This window comes from Mesoplodon mirus, assembly GCF_964341445.2.
Source record: "Mesoplodon mirus genome assembly, chromosome: 8".
Taxonomy (NCBI): Eukaryota; Metazoa; Chordata; class Mammalia; order Artiodactyla; family Ziphiidae; genus Mesoplodon; species Mesoplodon mirus.
Window position 1 is genome coordinate 33,417,558 of NC_138984.1, and position 21,583 is coordinate 33,439,140.

The window sequence follows — 21,583 nt, forward strand, 5'->3', positions numbered from 1 at the left end:
AATAACTAGAAAATTGGAAAAAATAGGCTCTAGAGATTTTTAGGTTCTAGAAATTGTCCTTCTATTGTGAAACACAAGAGAAGGAAAGCAAAGTAAACCCAAGGATCACCTCAGCTTCTGGTTTGTAGACATTTTCTGAACAAATGCAGAGGAAAGGGGAACCCTAAAAGAACATGGCTATTTGCTGAGTTAGGAGACAGATAAAAAGTTTGGGGAGGCCTAGGCAACTGGAATTTGTAAAGCAGTACTTGAATGGAGGAAGCTCTACATACAGAGAAAGCAATCCAGAAATATGCAAAGGGCTCACTTTGAGTCCAAGTACCAGTCCTAAATTATAGTATGAAATCCCACAAGACAGGCAAAAACCTACCAAGAAGTTGTAAACTGAAATTTCAGATTTCACACAGATGATAGAGTTCTATTCAGCCACAGAGGACATACAGAAAACAAATTCTAATCATAAGATTGCTGGAGTGTCAGATACTATACTAGTATCTGACAAAATAGGCAAGGAATATTACCATGGATACGAAGGGACATTTCATTATCAAAAAACAGGTCATGAAGATAAGGCTTTTCAAAAAATTTGCAATAGTTTATTTTAAAGACTTTACATCTACAAGTACTTGGGATAAATATTTGGGAATAAATTAACAAAACATGTGCACAATCTATGTTTTGAAAACTATGTAATACTGGTTAAAGAAATAAATAACATACAAATAAACAATGAGATATATCCGATTCATGAATTGGAAGTCTCAGTATTCTTAAGGTGGAAATTCTCCTCAAATGGTTCCATAGATTCAATACAATCCCAATCAAAATCCCAGCAAGCTTTTTTGTAACAATACTGAAAAATGGATTCTAAAATATATATAAAAATGCAAATGATCCAGAATAATGAAAACAATTTGAAAAGGAAGAACAAAGTTGGAGGTCTTAATGACTTCAGGACTTAGTATAAAGTCACAATAATCAATACAGCATGGTAACAGCATAAAGGTAGACATGTGAAACAAAAAAAAGAATCCAAAGTCAACCCATGTTTTATGGTCAACAGATTTTTTGACAAATGTGCCAAGGTAACTCAATGGAAGAAAGAAGAGCTTTTTCAACAAATGTTGCTGGAACAATAATGAAAAACGTATGCTACATAGAAAATACTAACTCAAAACAGGTTAACTGACCTAATAGAAGAAAACATAAGAGAAAATCTTCATAACCTCGAGGTAATCAAGATTTCTTTGGTAAGGCACAAAAACCACAGATCATAAAAAAAAATTTATAAATTAGATTCCATTAATATTTAAAGCTTCTGTGTTTTAAAAGACTCAATTAAATGAAAAGGCAAACTGAATAGGATAAAATGCTCTTAGTGATCAAGTTTGGAATAATTTTAGCATCAAAAACTATAACCTGATTGTAACATTGAATAAATAAAAATCATTGAGTCCACAGTGATACACAAAAAAGAGAGAAATAAAACTTATTTGCCCCACTAGAAGTAACTATTATTTGAACTCATTTTGAAAACAGACAGTAAAAGGGAAAGATTTAAGTACTTTATCCAACCTTTTTTGGAACAGCTGTAGTTTATCCCCAGTTGATGAGGGAAAATTCTTTTTTACAGAATACAACAGCTGATAGAACTGTAAGGATAGAATTTGAAGACCACAATATTTCAACCCTCAATAAAATAACTGATCCAGGCAAGTACCATCAATGGATGCAAAATATTAGGTGAAAAAATGTTGAAAAATAGATATTCACCCTATGCCACAGTATCATTCCAAGAATATCTTGCAAAATTGCAAAAGGAAAAACATCTTTACAATTGAAAAATTTCACTATCACTACTGTGAATACTGATTAACAAAGGGTAGGAAAAACCCTTTCTCCTTCTCTATAGGAAAATGGACCAAGTATTATATTTCTGGAAATCTGACAAATGTGGACCATCAATGAGTGACAAATGAGTTACCAGGCAACATTGCTTATGGTAAAAATGGCCCTTGATCTGGACTAGGAAGACTATGATAACTATAAAATAACCTTGGGCTTCCCTGATTGCAACTTGTAATTTAGGCATTTCCCTTCCCAGGATGTGGAAATTACATTCATGGGTTACTATAAGCTATACATGCCTTCTATGGGATACTGTACTTCAAAGTCAGAGTGGCTCACACATCCACCAATTTGGTTTCATACCCTCACTTAGAAAACCCAAGAAAAGCCCTTGGAATGTTCTGAGATCTCCTTCTGAAAAGAAACACCTACACTGTTCCATTGGCATGCTGGGTTTCCTACTGTGGACATGAGAGTTTGATTATCTAGCTGAAGGCAGTATCACTACTGGTGGTCAAGCAAAGTGGGCACTGCAATCATCTTCACCAAGCAATCAAACAAAGGACTATTTCGTTAGCAGACATTTGGTCCTGTCCAAAATGTCCATAAGATATTTGGTCCATGCCAAAAAGTCCTTGACATTTGGTCCTACCCAAAACCATGTGGCATGAACCAAATATGCTCATTTGGATAGAAGCAAATTTCAAGGACGTTTTGGCATAGCCAAGTGTCTTATGGACATTTTGGACAGGACCAAATATCAAGGACCTTTTGGCATGGACCAAATGTCATATATATTTTGGACAGGACCAACTGCCCTTCCAGGGACTATTTGTCTTATTTTATTATCTTAGAAAAAAAAAGTGAGAGAATTAAAGCAAATATGGCAAAATGGCAAAATGTTAAGATCTGACCAATTTGAGTGGGAAACACAAGGTGTTCCTTTTATATTCTGCAAAATTTTCTACATTCTTAAAATATGGCAAAATCATTTCTTTAAAGAAAGAAAGCTAGAGTCCATATAGGTCATACAAACGGGGACCAAGTCTCTCAAGTCTATTTTCTGTAAAAATTCTAAAGTTTTAAAATATACTACCGTCATTGAAACATTCAACTCTTCTCAAAAGAAAAACACTTTGAGAACAATGAATTAAATAAAACCAAGAAGAATAATCACAACAAAACATGAATCAAGTACTCCAGTAATAGTTTCTTAGAATCTTTATCTTATAAATACACAAAGCTGAATCAAGGTCAGAATCAGAATAAGAATAAGGAACAATCAAAATAACATCAGAATCAAAGCAAGAGAAATTAGAGCTGTTACTTACGATAAAAGAAAGGGACAAACTCCACTGTGAGAGAAGCTGGTTTATATTTCTGTCTGCTCTTTTCCACAGTACTAAGGATTCGTCTATTGTTAAAAAGAAGTTAATACCAAATTACAACATGGGCAAATAGAGAAGGCACAATTACAAAAACAATTATAAAATAAATTTAATATTTTACTTTTGATTTGTGTACTGAAAAATACATCACCAGGATTGGCATAATCTTGAAAAGGAGGTCTAGCCACTAATTTAAATGCTCACCAACTGAAAGGATTTCTTCTTTCGAATTACACAAAAATTTAAAACAATTAACGGTGAAACGTAGCAGTCACATTAAGTTTCCTAACAACTGGAAATAGAAAAAGGAAATAGCCATTTAAAATTTCCAAAATGTAAAAGAACTAGTTCAGTAGTACTGCTAATTTGATACCTAAGGTAGTAGCTTATTCCTACAGTGCAAATGAAATTCATCAGAAATCAAGCTACTCTGTGCCACTTTCTGAAATTTTATCTGGACACAAAGACTCCATACCACTGGCTTCTTCCACCTGAAGGATACAGATCCAGAGGGCTGGGATTATTTTTGTTTTTGATCACAATTTCAGTAATTTTGATGGCTGAAATATTTCTACAGACTTCAGTAAGGCCAACACAAACAGCATGTGCTTTTACAAAGAACACTTCAATTCAACACAAAATGAATCTCTTAGATGGGCATGGTGGGTGTGGGGCTTAGGGAATAAAGGTTACTGTTACAATGACATATCAGCAACTGGTGGACTGTTGAAAATCCAAAAAAACAAAACCAAAAACAAAAACAGACTTTTTTCCATCCCCTAAACAAGCTCTTAACACTGTTAGAAACCTAGAAAAATGGTACAGGTGAACCGGTTTGTAGTGCAAAAATAGAGGCACAGATGTAGAGAACAAATGTATGGACAACAAGGGGGGGAAGTGGCGGGGCGGGTGGTGGTGATGGGATGAACTGGGAGACTGGGATTGACATGTATACAGTAATATGGATAACTAATAAGAACCTGCTGTATAAAAGAATAAAATTAAATTAAAATTTTTAATTAATTAATTTAAATAATGTATAAATATGCTCCAAAATCTTTTTGCTCTCAGTAAAAAAAAGGTAGTAAAATCATGCCTTTACAGAGAGCAAGTGATTTAATAAACTTTGTTAAATCTTAAAAAAAAAAAAAAAAGTTAGAGCCAACAAAAATGGAAAATATTTGGAGAACAGCCACATAGAAATTCCATACATTTAAATACAATCTACTGATAAAGCACTGTATTAAGATGCCTTCTTCTCAACAATTTGAACAATATTCAATTAAGGTATTGAAATTATTTTCTTTATAATTATTACAATTGTTCCTTATAATTATATAGAAAGAAAAGCCAGTTGATCATAGAATAAGCTGAACAGGATAGGCATAGGCACAGCTGGACTTAGTACTGACACACGAAAGAGTTCTAAGATCCAGATCTAATCCAGATTCACTAGAAATCATATCAGATACCATTTGCTACTGCACTGCTTTCCAAATCTATGCCTATTTCCATTGAGTAGAGGGCTTAAGAATTATCATACTTCTGTATTTATTTTAATTTCAAATATAACATCTTAGAACATTACTGGATCTTCCTATTTAAGATCATTACCAAAAATTTTTATGTGTTTCCAACAATACAAATATTACTAGAGTTTCAAATAAAAAACTGAGTCGTGCCTTAAAAAAGTTAGTCATGTTGTAGAAAAATTAATTTTAAAAGGATGAAATCTGATTTAGCTTTCAGTTAGGTTTTTCCAGGCGATTATTTACATTTTGCACATTTATTATAAATTATGATATTAACTAATACATTGGATATATCCTATCCAAAAATCCTGTGCTACAAACAAAAATAAAGATTCTAATTTGATTAACATAATGAAAATTTACTCCTGCAATTTGTGATTAATGACTCATTCTAAAGGCTCTGTATTAGATGTAACATATGAACATAAATAATTTCCATTATAATTGTGCTAAAATTTAATAAGCTAAATTAAAGAGGTAAAAACTATTATACATAACACAAATATTAAAGCATAAGTAGTTTGCACTGCATGTTTTCAATAGGATAAGACAGAACAGCTAATAATATACCATTTTTAGAACATAGTATATTTGGTTGCTCCATTATTAGCTGATGCTTGGGCCAAGCATTTAGCACCTAGTTGATGCCAATACATATCAACAGGTTGCTGAGAGGGATGCAAAATGTTTGCTTGCATCTCAGTTTTCTAAGTTTATGTCCCCTGGTCAATTTTTCTGTGCTTGTGTGTGTGTGTGTGTGTGTGTGTGTTTTCCCATCATACCTAGAACATAACTACTTTTCTAATTTTTCAACTTTTTATCTGGAAATAAGTTTAAGCTCTTGCAAAAGCTGCAAGAATAAAAATAGTACAAAAAACTTCACGTATAGTCTACCCAGGTTCATTGTTAAAACTTTATCCTAAATGCTTTATAATTTTCTCACTCCCCCCGGAAAAAATATATATGCGCATATATCTATATATGAGATATATATTTATATATACACATATTCAGACCTATAATATTTTTCAGAACATTTAAGGGAAAATTATGAATATTATAGCCTTTTACCTCTAAATACTTTAGTGAATAATTCCTAGGAATAGGGATACTGTCTTACATAATACTACAGTACAGTTATAAATTTCAATACGCTTAACATTAATGTAATACATTTATCTAATCTACCATTCATAATCCAGTATGTCAACTAACCTAATCATGTCCTATAGCATTCCCACCTTCCCACCCCTAAGTATAGTTTCTTGTCCAGGGTGAGGTATTACATTTGGCTGTCACATCTCTTCAGCATCCTTTAATCTGAAACATTTCCACAGCCTTTCTTTATGACACTTTTAAAGAATACTGTCTCCTAACCCCTCCTTTTACTCATTAAAATGTTGTTCATTTGGAGTTTGCTTGATGTTTCCATACACTTAAGATTCAGATTATGCATTCTTGGCTGGAATATTATACAAGCAATGATGGGTCCTTCTTAGAGTATCACAGTTGTAAGCACAGGATGTCCACCTGCTTCTCAATGATGATGTTAATTTTGATCATCCAGTCAATGTACTACCGAGTACTGTACAAAATAACTACTAATATTTCCTTTGCAACAAATACGTAATCTGTGGAGAAACATTTTAAAACCATGCAAAAGCCATGTTCCTTATCAAAACCTGCCCCAGACTTAGCATCCTGATCCATATCTTTCCTATGATGTGTGCAAAATGCTGATTTTTTCCCAACACCAGCAGCCCCTGTACGTTACTAATTGGCATTTGGCCTTCTAATGTAAGCAAGAGCCCTCTCTTCTCCCCTATCTCTCTTTCCCTCTCTGTCTCTGTCTCTCCCTCTCTCTCAATCTTTATCAGTCACTGGTATGGACTCATGAATTCCTTTTTTCCCCCAATGGTTTATAATTCTTTAATTAATTGTTTTTGCATATATATTGTCCCAGATTTGGCCAGTACGAGCCCGAAGACATAACTTAACGTAAATTATTTTTCTCGGGACTTCCCTGGTGGTCCAGTGGTAAAGAATCTGCCTTACAACACAGGGGACGCAGGTTCGATCCCTGGTCAGGGAACTAAGATCCCACATGCCACAGGGCAACTAAGCCCGTGCACCACAACTACTGAGCTTGCATGCCTCAACTAGAGCCCATGTGCCGCAAACCACAGAGCCCACACACTCTGGAACCCAACACCACAACTACAGAGCCCACCCGCCCTGGAGCCTGCACGCCACAACTAGAGAGAAGCCTGCGCGCTGAAACAAAGGATCCTGCATGCCTCAATGAAGATCCCATGTGCCGACCCAACGCAGCCAAAAAAAAAAAAAAAAAAAGGTAAAATAATGTTTTTAAAAAAACTATTTTAGTCTGTGGGCAGACAATGAGTCCTACTGAACTTACACTGGGCACAAAGTAGGAAGTCAATAAATATATTGTTTGTTTTTGTTTTTTGGCTGCCATGAGGCATGCGGGATCTTAGTTCCCTGACCAGGGATAGAACCTATGTCCCCTGCAATGGAAGCGTGGAGTCTTAACCACTGGATCACCAGGGAAGTCCCAATAAATATATTTTTAAATAAATGCTTGAATAAATAAGTCATTTTCAGGAAAGATTTCTTTCCCTATACTTATTTTAGTTCCATTTGGAGAAATCTTTCTAAATATGACGGATTCTACAAATAAAATCAAAATTGGGCTAACAGATTAATCAAATCTATTAATTAAATAAAATTACACATGAAGATATGAAAAAATTCATATATTTCATCAAATAAGAAATATAATTTTAAATGGCTCTGTATTTGGAATTATGTTAATTTTAATTAAATCTGTTCTAATCTGTTTTAGCTGTATTGGTAAGCAACAAGCACAAACAATAAGAAAATATATACATTCCAAATTTCCATTTAACTTCAGAATCATACTAATATATAAAGTCTAAGTTATCGCTATAGTTCCCCTGTACAGATGTTCCATGAGCTATATAGATTTCTCCTCATTACACGATTTATCTCCACTATGTTTCATTTTTCTATCAAAGTCAAAGAAAACCAAGTCTCACTCTCTGCTTTTTCCATTTACCTCAGAAGTAGTTCATACTATTCCTGGCAAAATTGTTACACCTATTAAAAATAATACCTGGACAGCTTCCAGCACAATTTCTGGTATATATACTGCACTCATGAAATGCCACTGATCATCTACTCTTTGTTCTCCTTCTTGTTGTCATCTTACACTATAACTCTTTCTATATCATGTTATAATGTTTAAATGTCTTCTTGTTTTTGGCTCTCAAAACTTGTTTTTGGGGCTTTCCTGGTGGCGCAGTGGTTAAGACTCCGCCTGCTAGGCCCGTGAGCCATGGCCGCTGAGCCTGTGCGTCCGGAGCCTGTGCTCCACAACGGGAGAGGCCACAACAGTGAGAGGCCCGCGTACCGCCAAAAAAAACAAACAAACAAACAAACAAAAAACAACTTGTTTTTGTTTCAATTACCAATTTTATTTAATCTGTTTTAATTTGTTCTCGGGTCTACCTTTTCATATCTTCTCTCCTCCCACCTTTAAATTCATTTTGCTCTTAAGGATTCCTCTAAAAGCCTCTCTTCTGTCATTTTCAGACTCCTCTCCTTATGTTCCTCCTTCTATGTCTTCCTGCCTATAAATAAAAATTCTTTGTCACTGTTTCAAAACTTAACAACGTTACCTTAGATTTGCCATTGCTGTCAAGGCTAAGGTGGGGGATGGGGAAGTAGCAATAGTGGGAGGAAGAGATATCATTTCCTTAAGAAATCTCGGCATAAATGTCAAAATTGGGGGAACATTGATTAGTTGAGAACCAAAGTGCTAAATGCGTAGAAAGGCTACAAATGGAGCACTATTATGTGCTCCTCTCTCTGAATCTTTAGAGAGTTATGACCAGTACATAGGCAGAGGGAAAAGGCAGTGACAGTGCTGTCTGCCAACTATTTCCATGTCTACTCCTTTTAGTCACAGGGTAGAACTAACTTCCACCTTGGTCTCCCTTCTTCTTCTGGGTCTCACTGTGGTAGATGGGAGCATGTAACTAGTCTTGGCCAATGAGTTCTGAATGAAAGTGAAACATGTCATATGTCATGACCAGACAAGAGCATTAAAACTGCCAATGTGAGACATTTCAGAGCTTTCTTTTCTCTTTCACATGGTAAGTAGCCAAGCCTTAGATGCTTGCTGTTCTGTCAGTTTAAGATCTTGAGTGACTATGATGAGTAGAGGCTCCCTGCCAACCATGGTAGACAGAGAACAGGAATAAGAAGTAAACCTTTGTTATTCTAACCCCTTGTTTGTTACTGAAGCTTATCCTGACGGATAAATCTTTGCCAAGAAAAATGCAAATCACTTTCTCACTGGAAAAAGAGACATATTAAAGTTCAATAGAAAAGGAAGTAATCAGAAGGTCACTAGTACCTTCCCATTAATAAACAATCAAGAAAAGTATTAGAACGATGTGATGGTTAATTTCATGTGTCAACGTGGGGGCTGTTTTGGGATGAGATTAACACTTAAATTGGTGAACACCGGGTAAGGGAACTGCCCTCCAGAAAGTGCCTCAACTAATTAGTTGAAAGCCTGAGTGTAACAAAAAGACAGGCATCTCCAAGCAAGGGGGAATTCTCCAGCAGACTGCCCTCTGACTTCATCTGCACCATCAGTTCTGGTCTCCAGCCTGACTGCTTTTGAACTAGGACTGGAACTGGAACACTGGCTCTGTAGCCTTCGAACTCTAACTGCACCACTGGCTTCCCTGGGTGGCAAGGCTGCCAGCCCACATCGCAGATTTGGACTTGCCAGCCTCTATAATCATGTGAGGCAATCGCTCACAATGAAGTTCTTCCTACACACACACACACACACACACACACACACACACACACACACACACACACAAACACACACGGCCTGCTAGTTTTGTTTCTGTGGAGAATCCTGACTAAAGACTACAACTTCCAACACATAAAGGAAAGCAAATGTATAAATAAGCAGATAGAATTGTTATATTTAATAGCTGGAGTATTTGTTCCTATTAATTCTATTAGACACTTCTTGCTTTATTGTGTTATTGTGTTATTTCAATAAAATATTACTATATAGAATATATAAAGTATTACCACATAGTCTACATACATGTTCTCTCAGTTACCAATCCTTCACCATTATCTAATGGTGGCTATTCAAAGTGAGGGTATCCTACCCTAAAAATCCTGAAAAGCCTATAAAAAAAAACAAACATTCTAGTAACGAACTGTTGCAGGAAGTAGGAATTGTTTATAAGTGGGTCAGGTTACAATGAAAATGAAAAAATCTTGAGATTTAAAGTACAGCAGATTAGGGAGACCTAAAAAAGAGATCTGATTGTAGGTGATAAAACTCTTCCTATTCTTTGCCCACAGGTAAGAAAATACATGAGTTTTTAAACTCTTCCCTTTGAGCTGTGTACTGGTAATTATGCCATTGTCACTAAGCTACAAATCCATCATCTTACATTCCACCTGCTTTGTGATGCTGGGACAGTCATTCTACAAACTGTATTTCCTTTTCTCCAGCTACCTCACTCTTGGGTTCATCAATAGTGGGTACTAAATGGAGCCTGGAAAGTTGAAAGAGTGAAGGGGGGACTGATGCCTTATTCCTTATTTTTTTACTGGCCAACAGTTCTTAACTATGGCATTCACAGTTGGTTTCTTTCTTCAGCTTATTTTTGGCAATACCAGAACCAGCCTCTTCATAGCTGCTCAGTGATAGCAGCACTGGCTTAGGACTCTTTCCTCAGAAGTCTGAGATCAGGCACTGCAGGACCTCTTCTCCAAAACTCCTAGTTTCTGATAACTCTAATCTCTTCCCTTTGTTCCCACAGAACCAGGGAAGTAGCTGCTTCCTGAAGTTACTATCTCTGTATTACATCAGTGTCCCCCTTTTGTTTTTTGAGTTCTTTAATACCTATTTAACAATCTCCTTGTATTATAGTCTCTCTTTTTAAACACTGGTTTCTGACTGACAAAAGCTCCACAATTAAAAATAAAAACACAAAATACTGTTAAAATTCTTTTTCAAATCATGAAATATGCTTTAAAAAAAGATAAAGTTCCTTGAAAAATATGTACACTCTACTTGATGCTACTGTGCTCTGAGATTTTACCATCAGATTATTAGCATTCAATTGCATTACAAAATAAAAGTTCAGGGTAAATTTATTATCTAGAAGTGGCGTTTATCACTAATTCATTACCTCCAATGTAGTTCTCTACCTCAGAGATAAGGATGGGGTCTTAGACGCATCTTACCAACTGCTTTCACAGAGAATGAGACCTGCTTTGAAGAATTGTATATATTATGATATTTAGGTTTTAAATGAACATTATGATTTATAAGACATACCCTGAAATTCTATGCCTCCAATTCCGATATGGGTCATATAAACTTTCACAAAATGCCAACGCATGGATCACAAATTCTTCGATAGATGTCTGATCTGCCAATTCCTTCTCTTTTTTTTTGCTTTTTAACTGAGAATTTAAACATAAAATTATATGTACTTAAAAATGTTAAGCTGTATAACATACTGACCAACATCATTAAAAGACTACATGTTTCATTCATCTAATAATAATAACTCATTTTTATTCAAATAAGCCTAAGTTCCATTTGAGTGTGTAAAAGGTCAGTTAATCATATGGGTTGGATATAACCTCTCAAATTTTAAATATTTCCTAGGAAGGATTTCAAATGGATAGACAAACGTCTTTCCAAAAAACATGATGCTTTCAATAAGAGGGTTATTTGATGAATAAATAATAAATACATAAAATGGCAAATTGTGTCATTTAAAATAGCCATTTATAAAACACTTCAACTTTTAAATTAAAATAACAAAATGTATTAATAATTGCTTGTCTACTTTCAGATAATTGCATAAGATACCTGAAATATATTAAGTACCCACTGATAATTTTAATGATCTTCTCAATTATTACCTCCTCTGAAAACATGTAACTTTACTATGATATTTTAAAAAATAAGAACTAGTTACTCTCAGTAAAACAACAAAAAGGAATATATTAATTCACACCTACTTGTTGAATATAGAGTGTTGTCATAGTGATAACATGATTGATATACGAGCAAGTCCCAATTTCTTCTACATTAGATAGATTTCTGTGAGAAAAAAAGAATAGCCATATATTTATTACATATGAATAATGAGAAAAATGTATGCTCATGAATTCAGGCTGGTTTTCGGAACACATGTTGGCAAATGAAATACAAATAACAGTCATTAAAACTTAAAATCAATATGGTTATATAACTGCTTTCCCACTGAGAATGCAAAACACACCTCAAGCACCATTTAACTACTATAAACAGAGAATGTTTAAGAAAGACATGCCAATTAGCATTTTGTTTATTATAAAAAATTGGAAAATATCACAAAGTAGAAATAGAAAAGAAAAAGTCACTAATATTCTTACAACCCCAACGTTAGCAACTATATACATTTTGGATTATTTCTTTCCAGGTTTGTTGTTATTTTCCTATGTACTTTTTTAGCTTGGTTTTTTGTACATATCATTGCCTTTATAACTCATGTGGTGCAGTTTTATAGTTATCATCTTGCTTTCTGAAATTATAGTTCCCCTTTTAGACTCATAATATATTTCCTCATCTATATTAAAAAGCCTTGAGAGAAGGGTGGGCATCTATACATACTCCAAGAGGGCATAGTGCATGCCTTGTTTAAAGCAGTATGTCAACAAGTGCCTGGTGTTTAATTAAAATATGGCCCTCATTTTTATTCCATTTTTAATAAGACTGAGGTATGACACGTAAAATGTTAACATGTACTCTTACTAATATCACCAGTCTTTTTCTTGGCATATTAAAAAAAAATTCTGTTAAGACAAAAAAACTCTATTGTGTTCTGAAACATTATGACCTTGAAAAATACTTTATATCTTAAAATCCAGTAAATGCTAAAGGAACAGGAAAAATTAACTAAATTAATGAACTTAGTGTAAGAAGTCAGAATGGCATGACATCTTTGAGAAAGCAAAGAGTAAAGGCAGAGGTAAAATTCAAAGCCCCTGTGGAGGATTCTGGGCAAATAGCCAAGTGGGAAGAACCAGGAATCTGTCTCCCAACCTAGAAAACAGTTACACTGTCAAAATCAGTTTGATGTAACTATTTTGGAATCCTTGAGTCTCTGCTGAAGGCTGGCAACTTCTATGGGAAGATCTGGATGATAAAGTGCAATTAATGTCCTAAATTCGGCTCAATTTCAGCTATTAGCACAGTAGCACCTATCAATCTGCCACCCCCAGACATGTGGTAAGCAGCTGTGCACATGGTCCAGGAGCAGCTTGCTAACAGCTTGAAGAAACCAACATGGGCAAAAAGGACCCTGTCCTCAACATATTGGAGATCGTGTTCTGATCACTGATTGCTCCTTCTGATTATAGAGGTGCAGACAAAGAGGCAGGCAGGCACTGATATTGCACATCCCCACCACTTGTTACAGCCCCCTCCCCCTCTGGCTGAAGTAATTTCCAGGGGACTTAAAAGCCATTTCCCTTTCCCCCTGCATCTTTTTGTTTTTTCCCCTTTTGGGAGCCAGATGTTAAAGACTAGGACATTCAAAAATAACAGCATAAATGGGGAAAATTAGAGAGTGACCACACATGCTGAGGGAAAGGGTCAGAGTAGATCTGAGCAGACCTTATGTTTACAACTCAGGTTGATCCTCAGCACAAAGACAATCTCTAATGATCAAAAAATAAAACAAATAAACAAAAATAACAACAAAAAGCAGCAAACCCCGGGAAAGGGGGTAAATCTGATTTTCAGAGTTACCACATTCTTAGATTCGAATGTCCAGTGTTCAATTAAAAACAAAAATCAGAAGGCATACAAAGAAATAGGGGAATATGGCCCAGTCAAAAAAAAACAGAGATCAACAGAAACTCCCTGAAAAAGATCTATTAGACAAAGACTTCAAAATAACTGTCTTCAAGATGCTCAAAGTATCAATACTAAAGGAAGATGTGGAGAAAGTGAAGAAATTAATCGGTAACCAAAATGGAAATATCAGTAAGGAGATTAAAAAAAAAACTAAAAAGAAACCAGAAAGAAATTCTGGAACTACAATCACTATAATGAAAAATTCACTAGAGGAATTCAAGGGTAGATCTGAGCTGGCAGAGGAAAGAATCAGTGAACTTGAAGATAGCACAATGGAAATTATCAAGTGTGAACAACACAAAGAAAAAAGATTGAGTCTAAGAAAAAGAAGAGAAAGAAAAAGGGAAAGAGAGAATACTTACAGAAATTATTGCTGAAAATTTCCCAAATTTGATGAAGGACATGAATATGAACAGCCAAGAAGCTCAACGAACTCCAAATAAGGTGAACTCAAAGACACCCACACTGAGACACACGTTATAATCAAACTTTCAAAAGACAAAGAGACTATCTTGAATGTAGGAAGAGAGAAGCAAATCATCACATATAAGGGATCTTCAATACAATTATCAGCAGATTTCTACTAAGAAACTTAGGCCAGAAGATAGTGAGAGGATACACTGAAAGTGCTAAAAGAAAAAAGCTGCCAACCAACAATCCTGTATCTGGCAAACTATCCTTCAAAAGTGAGGGAGAAATAAAGACATTCCCAGGAAACAAAAGGTAATGGAGTCTGTGATCACTCAATCTCCCCTACAAAAAATGCTAAACACTGTCCTGCAGGGTGAGAGGTAAGGACACTACCCAGCAACTCAAAGCTGCATGGAAAACTAAGATCTCAATGAAGGTAAATAAATAGGCAATTATAAAAGCTAGTATTATTGAAACAATGATTTGTAATTGTATTCTTTGTTTTTATATAATTTAAGAGATTATATTTAAAGAAAAAAAATTGTTCAGGTAAAAACTAGTATTACTGTAACTTTGGTTTGTAATTCCAAATCTTGTTTTACACATAATTTGAGACTAATGCATCTAAAATAACTATTAGCTTACGTTTGGGGGCAAACATTGTGTAAATGTAATTTTGTGACATCAGCAACCAAAAGGAGTACGGACAGAGCCATAAAAAAGCAGAGTTTTTGTATGTTATTGATATTAAAGTGGTATAAATTCAAATTAGAATGTTATAACTTTAGAATGTTAAATGGTAACCACAAAGAAAATACCTACAGAATGTATACAAAAGAGTATGATAAAGGGGACATCCCTGGTGGTCCAGTGGCTAAGACTCCGCGCTCCCAATGCAGGGGGCCCGGGGTTCGATCCCTGGTCAGGGAACTAGAACCCGCATGCTGCAACTAAAAGATCCTGTGTGCTGCAACTAAGACCCGGTAGAGCCAAATAAATAAATAAACAAATATTACAAAATACATAAATAAATAATGAAGTGCTCATTATAAAAAAAAGAATATGATAAAGGGATTTAAATCACCACAATGAGAAGCCCATGCACTGCTATGAAGCGCAGCCCCCACTCACCACAACTAGAGAAAGCCCATGCGCAGCAACAAAGACCCAAAACAGCCAAAAAATAAATAAATTTAAAAAAAACCCTTCTGTTTTAAGGCATAAAGAAAACAAATAGAACAGTAAAAGAAGTAAATTCCTCCTTAGGAGTAATTACTTTCAATGTAAATGGATTAAAGTTTCCATTCAAAAGACACGAGACTGAGTGGTGCTGATGAACGAGTGGTAGGGCAGGAATAAAGATGCAGACGTTGAGAATGGACTTGAGGACACAGGGCGGGAAGTGGAGACTGGGACATAGTGACAGAGTAGCACTGACATATATACACTACCAAATGTAAAACAGATAGCTAGTGGGAAGCAGCCGCATAGCACAGGGAGATCAGCTCGGTGCTTTGTGACCACATGGAGGGGTGGGATAGGGAAGGTGGGAGGGAGGCTCAAAAGGGACAGGATATGGAGACACATGTATGCATATAGCTGATTCACTGTGTTGTACAGCAGAAACTAATACAACATCATTGTAAAGCAATTATACTCCAATCACGATATACAAAAAAAAAAGAAAAGAGTGGCAGAATGGATACAAACTCAGGATCCAACTTTATACTGTCTACCTGATGTCCAAGGACACAAACAGGTTGAAACTGAAAGCAGAGGAAAAGATATTCCATGCAAAGAGTAACTCAAAGAGAACAGAGGCTGACATACAAATATCAGACAAAATAGGCTTTCAGCCAAAAAAGGTTACATGGGACAAAGAAGGACATCATATATTTTAAAAGGTACAGGGGACAGAGTCAAGATGGCGTACTAGGGGGACGCAGAATTCGCGACTACACACAACTAGGGCACCTACCAGGCACCGGCAGGGGACCACAGACACCTAAGGGGATGGGAGGAACCCCCAGTGAGCGGGTAGGATGTGGGGTGTGGGGGGAGTAATGGGAGAGGAGAAGTGGAGGCGGGATGGGCCTTATGCCACTGAGGGGCAGCTGGGGGAGGGGAAGGGATCCTACACCCGAATGGGGAAATTGGGGAACCATTGGGAGGGCAGAGGATCAAAAGGGAGCGTGGCCAGGTTTCTCCTGCCCACTTGGGCCCCCAGGAACCTGCTGAGATCCCGGGCCTGATCCTCTGTCCACCAAGGCCCCTTCCAGCTGCGCGGGTCCTGAGGGAGTGGGAAGGAGGGAAGGGGGAGCAAAAGTAAAGGCTGGACCTCTGGGACTGGCACCCCTGAGGGGTGGATGGGGGAGGGGAGGAGTTCCTACACACAGTGGGACCCACCCACGGTTAGGGGTCCAGCAGCAATGGGGGAGACCTTGGGGGAGATGGTGGGGAAGGAGCATGAAGGAATGGAAGGGAATGCAGTCTGTGCCTTCCCTGTCCACTTAGATACCAGGAAGCCTGTTAGGCCCCAGGCCTAATCCTCTGCCCTCAGAGCCTCTCTCCTGCCATGCAGAACCCAAGCTCCGCCCCTACACCCCAACCCATGGCCCTACCTGTACACTCAGAGAACCCCCTCTGAGACCCCCTCCAATGCACTGGGCCTAAACCCCACTCACACACCCTCACTCAGGGCCCTACCTCCAAACTCCCTAACTCCACACTCCAGAGGCCTTCCTTTCCATGTGCTGCCTCTCCACTTCCATGCAGGTCCTAAGCAGAGGCCCCACCCTATGCTTGAACATCACCCTGTCTAGGCCCCACCCCCAGGGCATTTCCAGCTGTGTGGGTCCTAAGCTTAGGACCTGCCCCATGCTCAAAACTCATCCCCCCACCTGACTAGGTCCCACTCCACCCTAAACCCAGCCCCTGCCTAAATTCCACCCCTGCCTAAACTTTGCCCCCTACAGCCAAGGTTTTGTGGGGGTTTTTTTTCTTTTTTCCTCTTTTAGATTGGGGTTCTGTTTTACCTTGTTGATTCATTGTTGTCGATTCTTTTATATTTTTATTTTTCCTAAAAAACCTTTTGTTTTTCTAGTTTTATTTTATTATTTATACTTTGTTAACATTCTCTCCTTTTGGCTTGTTTCCCCCCTCCTTTTTTATTTTTCTTTTTACTGTTGTGGTTTTATTTTACCCTGTTGGAGTTGTTTCAATTATAGTTTTATTTTTCCTAATATATTTTTTATCTTTCTAATTTTATTTTGTTTTATATTCTTTCATATTGTACTCCTCCTTTTCTTCTTCTTCTTCTTCTTTTTTTTTACCACACCACGAAGCTTGCAGGATCTTGGTTCCCAGGCCGGGGGTTGGGATCCTGTGGTGGGAGCTCCAAGTCCAAACCGCTGGACTAACGAGAACCTTAAACCCCATGGAACATTAATCGAAGTGAGGCCCCTGGGAGGTCCTCATCTCAGCACCAAGACTCGGCTCTGTCCAACTGCCTGCAAACTCCAGTGCTGGATGTCTCAGGCCAAACAACCAGTAAGACAGGAATACAGCACCACCCGTTAAAAGAAAAAAAAGAAATGACAAAAAACTATGTTACAGATGAAGGAGCAAGGTAAAAACCTACAAGACCAAATAAATGAAGATGAAATAGGCAACCTACCTGAAAAAGAATTCAGAGTAATGATAGTAAAGATGATCCAAAATCTCAGAAACAGAATGGAGAAAATACAAGAAACATTTAACAAAGATCTAGAAGAACTAAAGAGCAAATAAACAGTGATGAACAACACAATTACTGAAATTAAAAATACTCTAGAAGGAATCAATAGCAGAATAACTGAGGCAAAAGAACAGATAAATGAGCTGGAAGATAAAATGGTGGAAATAACTGCCAGGGAGCAGAATAAAGAAAAAAGAATGAAAAGAATTGAGGACAGTCTCAGAGACCTCTGGGACAACATTAAATGCACCAACATTCGAATTATAGGAATCCCAGAAGAAGAAGAGAAAAAGAATAGGTCTGAGAAAATATTTGAAGAGATCTGAGTCAAAAACATCCCTAACATGGGAAAGTAAATAGTCAATCAAGTCCAGGAAGCACACAGAGTACCATACAGGAAAAACATGCCGAAACACATATTAATCATAGAGAAACAAGCCGCAACACATATTAGTCAAACTATCAAAAATTAAGTACGAAGAAAAAATATTAAAAGCAGCAGGAAAAGCAACAAATAACATACAACGGAATCCCCATAAGGTTAACAGCTGATCTTTCAGCAGAAACTCGGCAAGAGAGAAGGGATAGGCAGGACATATTTAAAGTCATGAAAGGGAAAAAACCTACAACCAAGATTACTCTACCCAGCAAGGATGTTATTCAGATTCGATGGAGAAATTAAAACCTTTACAGATAAGCAAAGGTTAAGAGAATTCGGGACCACCAAACCAGCTTTACAACAAATGCTAAAGGAACCTCTCTAGGCAGGAAACACAAGAGAAGGAAAAGACCTACAATAACAAACCCAAAACAATTAAGAAAATGGTAATAGGAACATACATATAGATAATTACCTTACATGTAAATAGATTCAGTGCTCCAACCAAAAGACAGAGACTGGCTGAATGGATACAAAAACAACACCCGTATATATGCTGTCCACAAGAAACCCACTTCAGACCAAGGGACACATACAGAATGAAAGTGAGGGGATGGAAAAAGATATTCCATGCATATAGAAATCAAAAAAAGCTGGAGTAGCAATTCTCATATCAGACAAAATAGACTTTAAAATAAAGACTACTACAAGAGACAAAGAAGGACACTACATAATGATTAAAGGATCAATCCAAGAAGAAGACGTAACAACTGTAAATATTTATGCACCCAACATAGGAGCACCTCAATACATAAGGCAAATGCTGACAGCCATAAAAGGGGAAATCGATGGTAACACAATAATAGTAGGGGAAGTTAACACCCCACTTTCACCAATGGACAGATCATCCAAAATGAAAATAAATAAGAAAACACAAGCTTTAAATGACACATTAAATGAGACAGACTTAATGATATTTATAGGACATTCCATCCAAAAACAACAGAATACACTTTCTTCTCAAGTGCTCAGGGAACATCCTCCAGGAGAGACCATATCTTAGGTCACAAATCAAGCCTTGGTAAATTTAAGAAAACTGAAATTATATCAAGTATCTTTTCCGACCACAACGCTATGAGACTAGATATCAATTAAAGGAAAAAAACTGTAAAAAATACAAACACATGGAAGTTAAACAAATATGCTACTAAATAACCAAGAGATCACTGAAGAAATCAAAGAGGAAATCAAAAATACCTACAAACAAATGACAATGAAAACACAGTGACCCAAAACCTATGGGATGCAGCAAAAGCAGTTCTAAGAGGGAAGCTTATAACAATACAACCCTACCTCAAGAAACAAGAAAAATTTCAAATAAACAACCTAACCTTACACCTAAAGCAATTAGAGAAAGAAGAACAAAAAAACCCAAAGTTAGCAGAAGGAAAGAAATCATAAAGATCAGATCAGAAATAAATGAAAAAGGAATGAAGGAAACAATAGCAAAAATCAATAAAACAAAAAGCTGGTTCTTTGAGAAGATAAACAAAATTGATAAACCATTAGCCAGACTCATCAAGAAAAAAAGGGAGGGCTTCACTGGTGGCACAGTGGTTGAGAATCTGCCTGCCAATGCAGGGGACATGGGTTCGAGCCCTGGTCTGGGAAGATCCCACATGCTGCGGAGCAACTGGGCCCGTGAGCCACAACTACTGAGCCTGTGCATCTGGAGCCTGTGCTCTGCAACAAGAGAGGCCGCGGCAGTGAGAGGCCTGCACATCGCGATGAAGAGTGGCCCCTGCTCGCCACAATTAGAGAAAACCCTCGCACAGAAACAAAGACCCAACAGAGCCAAAAATAAATAAATAAATTTTTAAAATTTCATAAAAAAAAAGGGAGAAGCCTCAAATCAACAGAATTAGAAATGAAAAAGGAGAAGTAACAATTGACACTGCAGAAATACAAAGGCTCATGAGAGATTACTACAAGCAGCTATATGCCAATAAAATGGACAACCTATAAGAAATGGACAAATTCTTAGAAAAGCACAACCTTCCGAGACTGAACCAGGAAAAAATAGAAAATATAAACAGACCAATCACAAGCACTGAAATTGACACTGTGATTAAAAATCTTCCAACAGACAGCTTCACACGAGAATTCTATCAAACCTTTAGAGGAGAGCTAACACCTATCCTTCTCAAACTTTCCCAAAATACAGCAGGGGGAGGAACACTCCAAAACACATTCTACGAGGCCACCATCACCCTGATACCAAAACCTGACAAAGATGTCACAGAAAAAGAAAACTACAAGCCAATATCTCTAATGAACATAGATGCAAAAATCCTCAACAAAATACTAGCAAACAGAATCCAACAGCACATTAAAAGGATCATACACCATGATCAAGTGGGGTTTATCACAGGAATGCAAGGATTCTTCAACATATGCAAATCAATCAACGTGATACACCATATTAACAAATTGAAGGATAAAAACCATATGATAATCTCAACAGATGCAGAAAAAGCTTTCAACAAAATTCAACACCCATTTATGATAAAAACTCTCCAGAAAGTAGGCATAGAGGGAACCTACCTCAACATACTGAAGGCTATATATGACAAAACCCACAGCCAACATCATTTGCAATGGTGAAAAACTGAAACCATTTCCTCTAAGATCAGGAACAAGACAAGGTTGCCCATTCTCACCACTATTATTCAACATAGTTTTGGAAGTTTTAGCCACAGCAATCAGAGAAGAAAAAGAAATAAAATGACTCCAAATCAGAAAAGAAGAAGTAAAACTGTCATGTTTGCAGATGACATGATACTATACACAGAGAATCCTAAACATGCTACCAAAAAACTACTAGAGCTAAACAATGAATGTGGTAGAGTAGCAGGATACAAAATTAATGCACAAATTTATGAAAAATTAATGAAATTAATTTTACAAAAATTAACAAAATAAATGAAATCTCTTGCATTCCAATACACTAATGATGAAAAATCTGAAAGAGAAATGAAGGAAACACTCCCATTTACCATTGCAACAAAAAGAATAAAATACCTAGGAATAAACCTACTTAAGGAGACAAAAGACCTGTATGCAGAAAACTATAAGACACTGATGAAAGAAATTAAAGATGATACAAACAGATACAGAGATATACCATGTTCTTGGATTGGAAGAATCAACATTGTGAAAATGACTCTACTACCCAAAGCAATCTACAGATTCAATGCAATCCTTATCAAACTACCACTGGCA

At 36.7% G+C, this 21,583-nt stretch overlaps 1 protein-coding gene across 9 annotated transcripts in view; it reads right to left on the reverse strand.

The window, feature by feature from the left end:
* Positions 1 to 21,583, reverse strand: part of NBEAL1 (neurobeachin like 1) — a 175,606-nt gene that overhangs the window by 124,452 nt on the left and 29,571 nt on the right. For 8 of the 9 annotated variants that reach the window (XM_082631521.1, XM_082631520.1, XM_082631518.1 and 5 more), the window contains 3 exons: positions 11,894 to 11,975; positions 11,199 to 11,326; positions 3,180 to 3,262 (listed from right to left, as the gene is read on the reverse strand). In XM_082631521.1, coding sequence (XP_082487647.1) covers positions 3,180 to 3,262; positions 11,199 to 11,326; positions 11,894 to 11,975 — 293 coding nt within the window. Of the gene's footprint in view, positions 1 to 3,179; positions 3,263 to 11,198; positions 11,327 to 11,893; positions 11,976 to 21,583 lie in introns of those variants that run through there. The other variant, XM_082631522.1, reaches the window with a different exon arrangement.